The sequence below is a fragment of the Perognathus longimembris genome, chromosome 8, assembly GCF_023159225.1.
Source record: "Perognathus longimembris pacificus isolate PPM17 chromosome 8, ASM2315922v1, whole genome shotgun sequence".
Taxonomy (NCBI): Eukaryota; Metazoa; Chordata; class Mammalia; order Rodentia; family Heteromyidae; genus Perognathus; species Perognathus longimembris.
Genome location: NC_063168.1, coordinates 23,330,419 through 23,343,939, shown reverse-complemented (window position 1 = coordinate 23,343,939; position 13,521 = coordinate 23,330,419). Strand labels below are relative to the sequence as shown.

General features: G+C 35.6%; 1 protein-coding gene across 3 annotated transcripts in view; it reads right to left on the bottom strand.

Moving 5' to 3' along the window:
• The window catches only part of Aplf (aprataxin and PNKP like factor), a 49,855-nt gene that overhangs the window by 31,453 nt on the left and 4,881 nt on the right, over positions 1–13,521 (bottom strand). For 2 of the 3 annotated variants that reach the window (XM_048352645.1, XM_048352644.1), the window contains exons 2-5: positions 11,895–11,966; positions 4,897–5,069; positions 2,689–2,836; positions 2,032–2,146 (exon numbers count right to left, since the gene is read on the bottom strand). In XM_048352645.1, coding sequence (XP_048208602.1) covers positions 2,032–2,146; positions 2,689–2,836; positions 4,897–5,069; positions 11,895–11,966 — 508 coding nt within the window. The remainder of the gene's footprint in view (positions 1–2,031; positions 2,147–2,688; positions 2,837–4,896; positions 5,070–11,894; positions 11,967–13,521) is intronic. The other variant, XM_048352646.1, reaches the window with a different exon arrangement.

The window sequence follows — 13,521 nt, the reverse complement described above, 5'->3', positions numbered from 1 at the left end:
TTAGCTATTAAAAACTAGAAATATATATATATATACACATGTGTATGTATATGTGTATATACACTTCAAACACTTAATACATAATAGGGAAGTGGTATCAGTATATTTAATATATATGATATATAGCAAGAAAGTTTATCTCTAAAGTATCAAGTATTGCATCCACAGCCTGTCCCTATTGTAATTAATTCCTGAAACATATGGTGTTGCTTACAAATACAGCAGCAGGTGATAAAACATATCAAACAGATTGCAAAAATATGAGAAAGGAAAAATTTTTAAAGAAATATATATGAAATATATATATACATGTATCATCAGTGAATCATAAATTGAATCTTTAAAATTAATGCCACTTTAAAACTGACACATTATAGAACACTGAGGAATAAAGATGAGTATGTCCTATAAATGTAAAGAAAATCTAACTGAATAGAAAGTTATATATTTTAAAGGTATGTAAAGTATATCTCAATAATTCAATTTTAAAAAATACGTAGTAAGGTACCATTATATACCATGGAAATAGCTAAGTTTTAAAAGAGATTGACAAATATACATGGAGTAACTAGAACCCTCTCATGCATTTCCAAGGCCTGTGTAATGGCACAACCACTCTGGGAAAAGATTTTAGAAAGTTAACATATCTACTCATTGACCCAGCAGCTCCACTTCTCAAGAGAAATTAAAGCATGTGTTCACAAATGTACTTGGATAAGAATATCTACCAAAACCTGCAAACAACTCACATGTCTATCAAATGTCTATCAAAAGTAAACAATCTGATATGGTCAACAACTGAACACTCTTCAGCAATAAAAAGAAACAAGGAAGTGATAAACTAAAAAAAAAAACCACATCATTTGGACCCCACAAATATAGACAATTATTTATGTTGTTGATTAAAAATGAATGTAAACAAATAAACAATACCATAGCATCAGAAGAGCTAGAAAGACCTAAAAACTATTTAAATATGTTTTTAACTAACTTTGCCTATCTATGAAAATATATGTGTTACAGATACCAATCATTTCCTTTCTGACTGTGCGCTTTTAGAGATCCTAGACCTAGAGGCCTGGTTTACCATGGGCCAAAATGATTTTCTTACTGAAATGTTGACTTGAAAAGACACAGCTACCTAATACCTAGTTAGTAATGAAGGCTTAAGGAAAGAAGACTTAGGCCAACACCAGAAGATAGGTAAGCCAAAGAATTTTCAAAATCATAGGCAAAGACCTCTGCTGTGGAGAGAGAAAAAGATTACAGCTCTTGTGTACAGAAGGGAAGAGGGAGGGACTGCCTGTCCTCCCATCTCCCAATGAGTCTTGACTATACTCCAGTACCTAGACGTGGAGAGCTATTCTAATTTTACACATTTTCCTTTGATTAAACTAGATTGAGCAAGCTCTGGTACTTCCAAATTAATAAAACTGTGCCTGAAGATGATAATTAGTGAAGACTCTAAGAACCCTAAAATGACTAGAATATCCAGCAGAAGACAAAATCACCTTATCTGCCATCTTAGTAAGCTGTACCAGGACAGAGGTCAGATCTTCTCTGAATCTCCCAGCTCAAGCATCATACATCTGGCATTTTTTATTTAATTATATTAACCTTAAGTGCTCTTATTGTGCTTCCCTTTTATCTTAGACATGACGCCAACAGGTTCATTTGAAAATCAATATTAATATCTTAAGTCTGGAATATAATAGTACTTTTAAATGAAAACAATCAGCAGAATGGTATTTGATAAATGGCATAAAATAATAGCTTATGCTTTAAGCTAGAATTCAGGTACAGATCCAAAGAATTCTTAGCCTTAGGAAGGGTATGATGGTACAGGCCTGCAATATAGCAGTGAGGTGGCTAAGACCAGCCTGGCTATATACAAAGATCTTACCCAAAAACATGAATATAACTAAAGTCTTAGGCTAAGATACACTGTATACACAACTACTCTATAATGGTTTTTAAAAACCTTTGAGTTTTACTTAATGTTTTCTTAGAAGTCAACAAACAAAAACCTACCTCCACTGACAACAGGTGCTAAAAGGTCTTGATCACTCATATTTTCTGCTAACATCCAAGCTGGAAGGATTCTTTTCCTCTGGGCAGGGTTTGTTCTACATTCACCTAGGAAAGGCTGAAAGGGCATATTCAAATTAATTCATAAAGATAACCATGCGTCCTTAATGAATGTATAAAATCACTTATACTATGCAGAAAGCTGAAATATCCATCTCCAACTGTGGATTTAGTTGGTTAAATTTTGTAAAGAATTAGTTAAAATCTTTATTAGTTGAAGTGTTGGCCCATTGTAGTGTTCTCTAGAGGTTTAACTTAAAACCAAAGCAGAGCAACACCAAGACTGTTATGGTATACCTGATTTTAGTGGTCTCTCTCTCCTTAAAATAACATCAAGAACACATTGGAGGGCTGGGGATATAGCCTAGTGGCAAGAGTGCCTGCCTCAGATACATGAGGCCCTAGGTTCGATTCCCCAGCACCACATATACAGAAAACGGCCAGAAGCGGCGCTGTGGCTCAAGTGGCAGAGTGCTAGCCTTGAGCGGGAAGAAGCCAGGGACAGTGCTCAGGCCCTGAGTCCAAGGCCCAGGACTGGCCAAAAAAAAAAAAAAAAAAGAAAGAACACATTGGAAGTAGATGAAATCTTAGGTTTCTCACCAGGCTATTAATTGTGGAAGTCTGGCTCTTGGTTATTTCTGGGCTCCTTTCCAGCTGTGAGGTACCAGTTGTCTTTTCAGGTAAATTAATCACAGGAGACTTTGGTATTTCATTCAACATATCATCTTCATCAAATTTTTGACTGTTTCTATGAGATAAATTAGAAATGTGCTTTTTCATCATTTAAAACACTTCTGCTGGTTACCATACCATTGGAAACATTATTTTTTAGTACAACTGACTGCAGAATTGTGCTTTTATCAAAAAAATTTTTGAAAAATAGATTACAGAACAAAATATATGGATCTTAATATGGTCTTCATATATTGTCATACTATTGCCATAAAATACATTAGTCTAAGATGGGCCTTGAAACCAATTTAGAAAACTCAAGACCACTGCCCTGTATTTAAGACCACTGCCCTGTATTTAAGACATAATGTTAGCTAATGAGATAAATTAGCTAATATTTTTTAGCTAATTTAGTTAGGCTATTAGAAAGAAATTGATGACATTTTAAGTTCATGTTTACATATAGCTACTACCACATTTCTGGCTAATACTGCTACTTGTGAAATATCCTGAAACTTCCTATATTTGTACTGGAAAATTGTGCTTTCATTGACTCCTAGTGTATTTAATTTGGACTTCATTTGCTCTTCTTGGTCAATTAAAACTGACCTCTATCAAGTTTTTAAGTTGTTTTCAGTATCCTTCTGCTAAAAATGTCTTCTAATTTTCCTAATGAGTTTTCTTAGACCCTGGAGTTACATAAACATGTGTTAATTCCAAAATATATAAAGATTTTATTTTATTGTTTTTATTTTTTTCATTTCTTTATTGTCAAAGTGATTGGGGTTACAGTTTCATACGTAAGGCAGTGAGTATATTTCTTATCCAACTTGTTACCTCTTCCCTCATTTTCCCCCCACTTCTCCCTCCCCATTTCCCTCTCCCCAGCACGACTTGTACAGTTGGTTTACACCGTGTAGTTCTGTAAGTATTGCTGTTTCATTGGTTTGTCTTTTTATCCTTTGTCTTTTGATTTTGGTATTTCCTTTTCCTTCCCTCATTCCAATACGCATATATACAATATCCAGGGTACTAAAATCAGTTATAGTGATATCAGGGGTAAAAACACAGGAAAGAAATACAAAAGAAAAAGAGCATAATTTCACATGGCATGTTGAAAGTAACAACAATGATATACCACTTGTTTCCAAAACTTGGAGTTCATTTTGCTTAGCATCATCTTATGTGTTCATATGAACATAACTATTGAGCTATTGTGATCTTCTGTTAGGATCTGCTTTTATTATTTTATTTCACTTTGAAGTACTGGGAACTATGCTTGCTGTTCAGTGCTCTGCCACTTGAGCTCCAGCCCTTTTTTATGTGGCTATTTTTGAGGTGGGGTCTCATTTTACACCCAGGCTGGCCTGGGTTACAGTCCCCTTGCTCCTTTTCTCATGTCACTGAGGGCGACAGAGACATTCCATTGCATCTGGTCATTGTGCTTACCTGACCATTGGTTGAGATGGAGTCTCACAAACTTTTTTTGCCCAGATGGCCTTGAAGAGCCATCTCCTAAGCTCTGCCTCACAAGTAACTAGAATTACAGGCTCAAGCCCTGGTACCAGTCTATATTTTACTCATACTGATTTTTTGTTTTATACCATGTGCAATTAGAAAACATAGTCTGTACAATTTTTCCCATCTGGTTCTATAGGTCTAGTTTATAATCTAACAAATGGTTCAACAATCTAGTGTGTGAATTTTAACTTCATACCAGATACTAGTATATTTATTCTAATGCATATATTTCTTCAATTTCCCTATTCAGTATTTTCTTATATTTTTATAACAAGAGTGTAGTCTAAATCATAAGTTGATACCTTAATACAAACTTTCAAAAGGGAAAAAAAACAATCAATTTCAAATTAACTACCCTAGTAATTGTTAGGTGGACATTCAGAATACAAAGGTACAAAACAACACATATTTGGAGTACTCATTACTAAGGCATAAGTTTCCAAGGTAAAATGTTTTCTAAATGCATGTACACACACATACATTCACAACATGCACGCACATACACTACCACATCTCCAAAATGGTTTGATATGAAAATTATTTCTATTGACATATTTGTGACGGTTAAAGAATAAGATTACAAACACATTACTTACTCTCACCAGGCAAACTTACATTAAGGTACATTCCAGATCTGTTTCAGAATGTGTAGTGAAAACAAGGAAAGTGTATTTGTCACCTAACAAAGAAAATCTATCTCCAGGATGCAACCAGTACCATAGATTTCTCTTCATCGGTAAGAGCTGGCCTGTCTCAGAAGACTGATAAAAGCATGGATTTGTATGCATCTAGCCAATAGAAAGAGAAGACAATGATAAAGTAACTCAAAACCATAAAAAAAACCCAACAATATATGAACTGATGTAGAATTTGGGTATCAAAACAATTTAAGTGTAACTTACACTGAAAAGTTTAATATACCTGGGATTTACAAGTAGCATAATTACTATTTATATATAAATTTCTCCAGGAATCCAAGAAAAAAGTAGTAATTGATTAACTGGCTAAAATATTTTTGTTTTGTTTAATTGAGACCTCTATATCCACTGAGATAAGAAACATGAAAAATATGTAATTCTCAGTATGACAAAAAATAAGTCCCCCAACTCTTAAATTTAATTTTATTGTAAAGATCACGTACAGAGGGGCTACAGTTACATACATAAGAGAGTGTTATATTTCTCGTCAATCTGTTACGTCCTCCCTCATTTTTCTCCTACCTTCCCTCCTCCCCAATTCACTTCCCCCCCAGTTGTACCATTAGTTTACAACATACTGTCTTGCAAGTATTGCAGTTGCACTGGTTCACCTTTTACCCTTTATCTCACCTTTTTTATGTTCCCCTTCCCTTCCCTAATTCAAACAAACATATACATAATACCCAGGGTACCAGAATCAAATACAGTGATGACAGGGGCTAAATCATAGAGAAGATAAACAGAAGAAAACAGAAATAATTTCATATAGTATGTTAAAAGTAACAACACCAATGAGAAACTGTTTTTTTTCCATATTTTGGAGATCATTTTCCTTAGCATCATCTAATGTGATCATATGTATGTACCTAGCTATTGAGCTATTGTGATCATCTGCTAGGACTATCCTAGAAATATACTAATTATTACCAATGAGGAAACTATAGAGTCTATGTTTCTTGGGGTCACTTAATGTAACTTAAAAATGAGAAACTGCAAGAAGAGATTCTAACCAAATCTCTCAAACAACACAGATTTCCAGTTTGCTGAAAGAGGAATCTTATTTTATTCAATGAAACTCCTAGTATGAAGATCATCATTCATATTCAGTCAAAAGCAGCAACTATACCTAAGTCAAAACCATTATACTAAGCTGGGTGCCCATGGCTGATGCCTGTAATCCTAGCTACTCAGGTGGTTGAGATCTGAGGATCGCAGTTCAAAGCCAGCCCATGAAGGAAAGTCCATGAGACTTTTTTTTTTTTGCATTTACTCCTTATTTATTTATTGTACTAGTTCTAGTGCCTGAACTCAGGGCCTGGGCGCTGTCCTTGACCATAAGACTCTTATCTCCAATTAACTACCAGAAAATCAAAAGTGGCACTGTGGCTGAAGCTGTGGCTCAAATGGTAGAGCACTAGCCTTGAGCTGAAGAGCACAGGGGCAGAGCCCAGGCCCAGATTTCAAGCCCTCCACCGACAAAAATTCTTTTAAGAAATAAATTGAAAAAAATTAAACTGTCCACTATTTTGAATTATTTTTGTCACTATCTACCTGTTAACAAAGATAATCAGAGTTATTAGTTTCCTTCAAGAAAATCAAAGATTTATTGAGAAGCACTTTTAAAAATCTCAAATAGAATTAAGGTGAAATAAACCACTTCCATAATTCACTTTATTGGCAGCAATATCATTGGATTTTCAAACACACAATCTACAGTACGTCTCCTTGGTTTTGGCTTTGGTTTTTCAATAGAATCCTATATACAGTAACTCTGCCTGCCCCCACCCTATTTTGCCACTATAAATTAGACATTTTCTGGAGATATCAACTATCTCTCCAATATTTCAAGTAAATAACCACCTTTACATTGGGCACCGGGTTGGGGGGAAAAGATGTAATTGAAGCTAGGATGAAGATACTCTACCAACTTCTGACAATTTCATGAGCCTCTAGTTATGAAATCAGCTCAACATGTATGTACTATTAAAAATATTCTATCTTTTGAGTAAACAGGAAAGCAGTAAAAAGTACTTAGGAAAAATGTGGAGGTAGAATATTAAAAAAGAGACACTATAAATTTGGTAAGTCATTATTTCATTTGTCAGTAGTTTTACAAAACATACATAAAACTTAGAAATGAGATGCGGAGCCTGGGTGCCAGCGAGCCATGCCTGCAATCCTAGCAATTCAGGGGGCTGAGATCGAGGCTGGAGGTCCAAAACCAGCATGAACAGGAAAGTCCATGAGGCTCTTATTCTCTGATTAAGCACTCCTAAAAAGCCAGAAGTGGAGCTGTTCAGTAAGGCTGGAACACTAGCCTTAACTTAAAAAAAAAAAAAAAAAAAAAACAACTCAGGGACAGTACCTGGGCCCTGAGTTCAAGCCCCAGAACTGGCACAGAAAAAAATAAAAGAAGTGAGATTCAGTATACTTTATGCAATATAACATTCCTTAAAAGAGTCATAACTCTTGAGTTTTGTTAAGTATAGCAAATTATAAGATTATAATTCAAGCTTGTTGATAATAGACCACTGGCTATTTTAACAACCACTCCTAACTTATAAGTGCTGCTGCTCAGGGAAGGTAAAGTGTTTGAGTATGGTAAGCACATGACAAACAAGCAGCTTCTAAGCTTGAGTAAGTATTTAAATTTGGGAATCATTCCCCTTTCCTGTATTCCCTTGTCCTGTATTGAAGAATGCCATGGGCAGCAGTCAGAAATGCTGGTTTATCTAAGCAGCAAAAGCCAAATCAGGAAAATGTATAGCTTTGCCTGAACCCTGAGTATTCTAAAAATGAGGCTAGCTTCTTCTCATAGGCTACAGTTATGTCCATGTTCTTAGTCCTTAGTATTCATAAAATTCAAATGAGTCTCTAGATAACATTCAATATTGACATAGTCCTAAGCTTACAAAGTAAGAAAATTGTGAGAGTAGAAAAAGTAAAATACTTTTCTTACAAAGCCATCACAAACTCTGAGGAAAAGAAATATCCAGTTTGAATATTTTTTCCTTGGCTGAAAAGTACTTAATATTTAAAGTATACATGGTTAAATATTAGGCAGTTAGTAAGTACAACCACAAAAAAAATCAGCCCAAGTTTCATGATCATACAGGAAATCAGAACAAAGTGACATTCTAAGAAAGCCTATTTATAGAGCCTTTAAAGCTAAATACACATTACTTATTAGTTATGTTTTCTTTAAAAATCTATGTCAAGGGCTGGGAATATGGTCTACTGGCAAGAGTGCTTGCCTCGTTCATATACATGAAGCCCTAGGCTCAATTCCTCAGCACCACATATATAGAAAATGGCCAGAAGTGGTGCTGTGGCTCAAGTGGCAGAGTGCTAGCTCTGAGCAAAAAGAAGCCAGGGACAGTGCTCAGACCCTGAGTCCAAGGCCCAGGATTGGCAAATAAATAAATAAATAAATCTATGTCAAATGACACACATGCCAAGCAAAATGTCACACATACATGAAATCCAAAATAGTAGGCAAAAATATAGCAATATTAACCAAAAAGGGATATGACATAAACCCAAAAATTTGTAATGAAAAACTGGTATAATTGCATGTAAAATATTAAGACTAAACTGTCACGTTTGTTAAAAAATGCACACCAAATAGATTAAAACAAAAAAGTCTGTTTATGTGTCTGTATATATGGCTTATTCGAACGTATTAATCAAGCTGGATATGGTGACACATTTCTGCAAGTCCAGCTAGTTGAAGGATCGTGGTTTCAGGATCACCTATAAAAAGTTAGTAAGACCCTGGTCTCCACTAAACTGATAATGGTGGTACATGCTTATAATCCTAGCTACATGGGAGGCATAAGTAAAAGGATCACAGCCCAAGGCTATCCCCAGTCAAAAATAAAGACCCTATCTGAAAACTAACTATAAGCTTAAAAGAATGGGAAGGGGGGTGAGCATTGGGAAAGTATCTCGATTAGTAGATTACCAGCCCAGCAAACCCTGAGTTCAAACCCCAGTAGTACCAAATAAGAAGTATTTGATTATAAATTATACATTAAATATTATATGTTAAATATGATTCAAGTCTAATGTGAAATAGGTCTACATTGTCTAAATACTATAAATATGTAAAATGCTGTCCAACTTCCTCCCAGCCCAGAACCAAGTAGTTCTGAATAGTCCCATTCTCTCTAATACCAGAAGAAAGGAAAGGATCCCCCAATTCCTTCAATGAGATGAAGGAATTTGCAAATCCGAATCAACAATGAATAACAGAGGCTACCTACATAAGAGATATAATGTTGGTGTGTGCCTTTTACCAAAATCAAGGGATTATAAATGCAAATTGAAATAGATTATATTTTAATTTAAGAGGTGGAGCAAATGATACATTAACCCAGAAACAGAACTCAAATGCAAATCAGTTTTCTATAGCTTTCTCTTGGAGTTGTCATTAAATATTAAGGAAGGATTGATGTATGTCCCAAAGAGAGGCTTATTTTCAATGTTTAATTCAGAAAACATATCTTTCAACAAAACAAGTTGAGGAAAAGGCCATCAGAAGTTTTCACAGGTATTATGAAAGTCTTCTCTTCACTGGAAGAGGAACAATCAAACACAGGAATGTTGTAAAATAAAGAAAAACATAATTGCCCAAATGTGTATATTTTGAGTCAACACCAATAGGGAAAAAACTGCAATTTATATATAGTTCTAGAACTACTCACTGAACCATCCAAATGCCAAAATGAGTAAGATTTTACAAAATGCAATAAATGCACTGACAGCTATGGATACCCTGAAGACCTAACACTGGTAACATGGTCTTCTACAAAGAACATCAGTTTGTCTTCATAATGTACTTCCTTCCTGCTGATATCAGACTGAATATTAAATGTAAGTGCTGCATTAAAAAAGCTAACATCAGGGGCTGGGGATATAGCCTAGTGGCAAGAGTGCCTGCCTCAGATACCCGAGGCCCTAGGTTCGATTCCCCAGCACCACATAGACAGAAAACGGCCAGAAGCGGCACTGTGGCTCAAGTGACAGAGTGCTAGCCTTGAGCGGGAAGAAGCCAGGGACAGTGCTTAAGCCCTGAGTCCAAGGCCCAGGACTGGCCAAAAAAAAAAAAAGCTAACATCATCTCCTCAAGAGTCAGGATCTTATCTTCATGTACTAGTTTCACAAGTTGTGAAAGGTTAAATTAAAGCATCTGAACTCACGGCCTGTCCCTAAGCACTTTTTTTGTTTTTTGCTCAAACCTAGCACTCTACCACTTGAGCCACAGCTCCACTTCCAGTTTTTTTGGTGGTTAGTTGGAGACAAGAGTCTTAGGGACTGATGGCTTCAAACTATAATGCTCAGATCTCAGCCTTCTAGGTAGCTGGGATTACAGGTATGCGCCACTAGAACCTGGCTAAAAATAAAAGGGAAATGTTAGAACACAAAGAAAGAAACTCATCTAACTTTAAAGTTCAAATTATGAGGGTACCAATAGCTTGTATCTGTAATCCTAGCTACTTTGAGGCTGAGATCTTGAGGATTGTAATTGGGCAGAAAATTTGTCAAGACTTTCAACCAACAGCTGGGTACAGCAACTTGTGCTGAGATTGGCAGGATCAAGATTGTAGACCAGCTCACAGAAAAGCCAAGAGACAATCTCAAAGGAAGAAATCGGGCATCATAGCACCACACTGGTCATCCCTACAATGGAAACTTAACATAGGCTGATTGTGAATGGTACACCCTATCTCTAAAACCAGCCTGAGGTATGAGGGCTTGAATTCAAACCCCTGTACTACAAGAAAAAATACTTTTGTCCTAATATTCAACTATCAGTATTAAAACTACTTATATTTGGCAGTATTGAGGTTTTGAACTCAGAGCTCCACTGTACCACTTTTTCTCAGCCCCCAAACAACTTTTTTTTGGCTTTGTTTTTCACATAAGGTTTCTCATTTTGCCCATAGCCATCGTCAGCCTCAGACTGCTATTCTCCTGCTACGCCTCTCAACTGGCTGGGATTATAGGTATGTGCCACTATGCCCAGCCCAAGATACAAATCTTTTTTAAAAATTGTTTATTCAGAGTTGAGATGAGGTAAATTCAGCTCTAGTTAAAATTTCTTCCAATATTCGAATTGAAAAGATTCTTTTCAAATTTTGTAACTATTCAATCAACACAGGAAGATAAAAATACTTATCTGTGTTAAAAAAGCACTAATGATGTAAGATGAAATTGTACAGAAAGATGAAAATAAAAATTATTTTAGAAATGGTATAAATTAATGAATTTAATTCCATAACGATAATTTTGCTACCATACCATCTAGTCCAAAATCAATGACCCCCTCATGTGCATATTTCATTCTCTTGCACAGTAGATTCTGCAGATGCCAAGAAATAACTACAGAGGGTGGTTGTCCTTGCAAATCACATTATTCAAGGAATCAAAATTCTGTCCCAAGCAGAAACTTTCAAATTGTAATTACCTTAAAACCTTGAAGTTGAACAAGTTGTAAACCTTAGAAATATTCAGCTCTATACAGAGTTATAGGAATTTGTTAAGATACCCCCCTGTAACAAAACCGACTTCAGTCACTACCTCTCCTCTGTCCCCAGCAAAAGCCAACAGTCATAAACTTTCTTGAAGAATCTTATTTGGAATATCTAGTTATGAATACAACCATAATGTATATATGAACTGACAGACATATTTCATTAAAATTCTAACTATGTAAATGGAGCTTTATCCAGAGAGAAAATATATATAACTTAACAACTTAGGTCTACTTCCCAAGGATCTTCTAGCCAAAGAAAGGATAGTTGCTGATACGAATTCCCTATTTCTATAACCTTAGAAGACAGCTACCTCTGGTCAGGCACTGGAAGGATGAGAGATAAAAGACTTAAAATACATCATAACTACCATGCTTACCGGCTTGATTCGAAGCTGACCACCCACCACCTCAAGAATGGCATGCTTTCTGGACACCTTTTTGTCTGTTATCTGCAATAGGAAAATAAAAACATCAAATACAGACACCTCCTAAACAAGCAAACCGTAGGCAAACAATTCCCTTGGCATGTTCCTGAAGTCAGGAGGCTAGATAGGAAGTATGTCACTCATTCAACAACTGTGTAAGTTTTGTTGGGGGAAGTGGATAGCAAAGGAAAGGGAGAAGATGAATGGGAATAGGAAGGACAGATAAATATAAACACTTTACTCACTATACATACCTAAAAAGAGAACTACATAAGTTGAGGGTATGGATGTGATTGGGAAATATGAGGGAGAATTATGCATTATACTTATAATCTGACTTGTTCAACTGAAACTTTGTATCACTGCTTAAATTTTTAAGTAAAATATTTTTTGAAAACCATGTATCAATGGCAGTCCTCATTTAATAGATGAAACAATCCAGTACAAAATAATAGATGAATAAATGGCAGGGGCAAAACAAGCGTGGGACCTAACATCCCCAAACCTTCATGATCCTCTACTAATGAAAGACATCTTGTAAGATTCTTAGCAATAAGCCTTGAGAACAGATTTATATATAATACAGTGTTATAATAACAAAGGCCTTTAAAGACGCAGTCTGAGAAATTTAAGGGTTATGAAAAGTTGAGGCCAGACAGGCTTTGATCAGGCAAATTTGCATTTAATCTCTGAGACCATCTAAGTAGTTATGAAAATAAGAAAACAAAGGGAATAATAGTAAAAACCAAAGATTTACAATGAGAGAGATTAGGATCTATTTTTTTATTTGCTCCTGTTTTGAGCCAACAATGGTCAATTTCTGCTCACAATGATTCCTGCATCCCCAAGTTTGAAATTTATATTCATTTTAAATGGTGAGAATGATCACCATTCCATTTCACTGTAAACACAACCAATTATCTCTTTTACCTGTGGCTCATACATAAGGAAAGCATTTTAAGTACTGATTCAATTAACACCACAATTATTTGACTCATCTCTTAGTTACCTTACTACCTAGCACTTAAACTCTGGCATTATCCACAGAATGACCAACTGCCTGTAAAAGCACACAAGTGTGACGCATCTTCACAATTAAACCCCTTAATTCTACAAAAACCTGTAAAAAAATAGAAAGTGCCAGAAGTCAGCCTTTATTTTTTGTGGATCAGGGAGCAGTTCCACACAGAAAATATAGAAACACTAAGCATCCCAGAAATGTGAGTGCTCTAGCAATAGTCCCCCAAACCAAGGCTCATTTTTTAATAAAAATTTACTACCAGAGTAAGTTCAAGATAGTTCGTTTTATGCCTATTGTTAGCTTTGATGGCTCCTTTACAGAAATAAATGTAAACTAATCAGAAAAAGAACATAAGACCTTGATTCCTTTATTTTTTCCAAGAGTACAGTTACCAATAACTCATTTCTTCACTTGCATAGAACTTTCACTTTAACATTGAGGCTTAACATAAGGAAGCCATAGCTGTTATTCATATTGTACATATTTAGACAGTGGAAGCCCAGATAATTTTAACTTGGGTGGATCCCACTCCAGGTAGACAGAGCTCCAAATCCACAT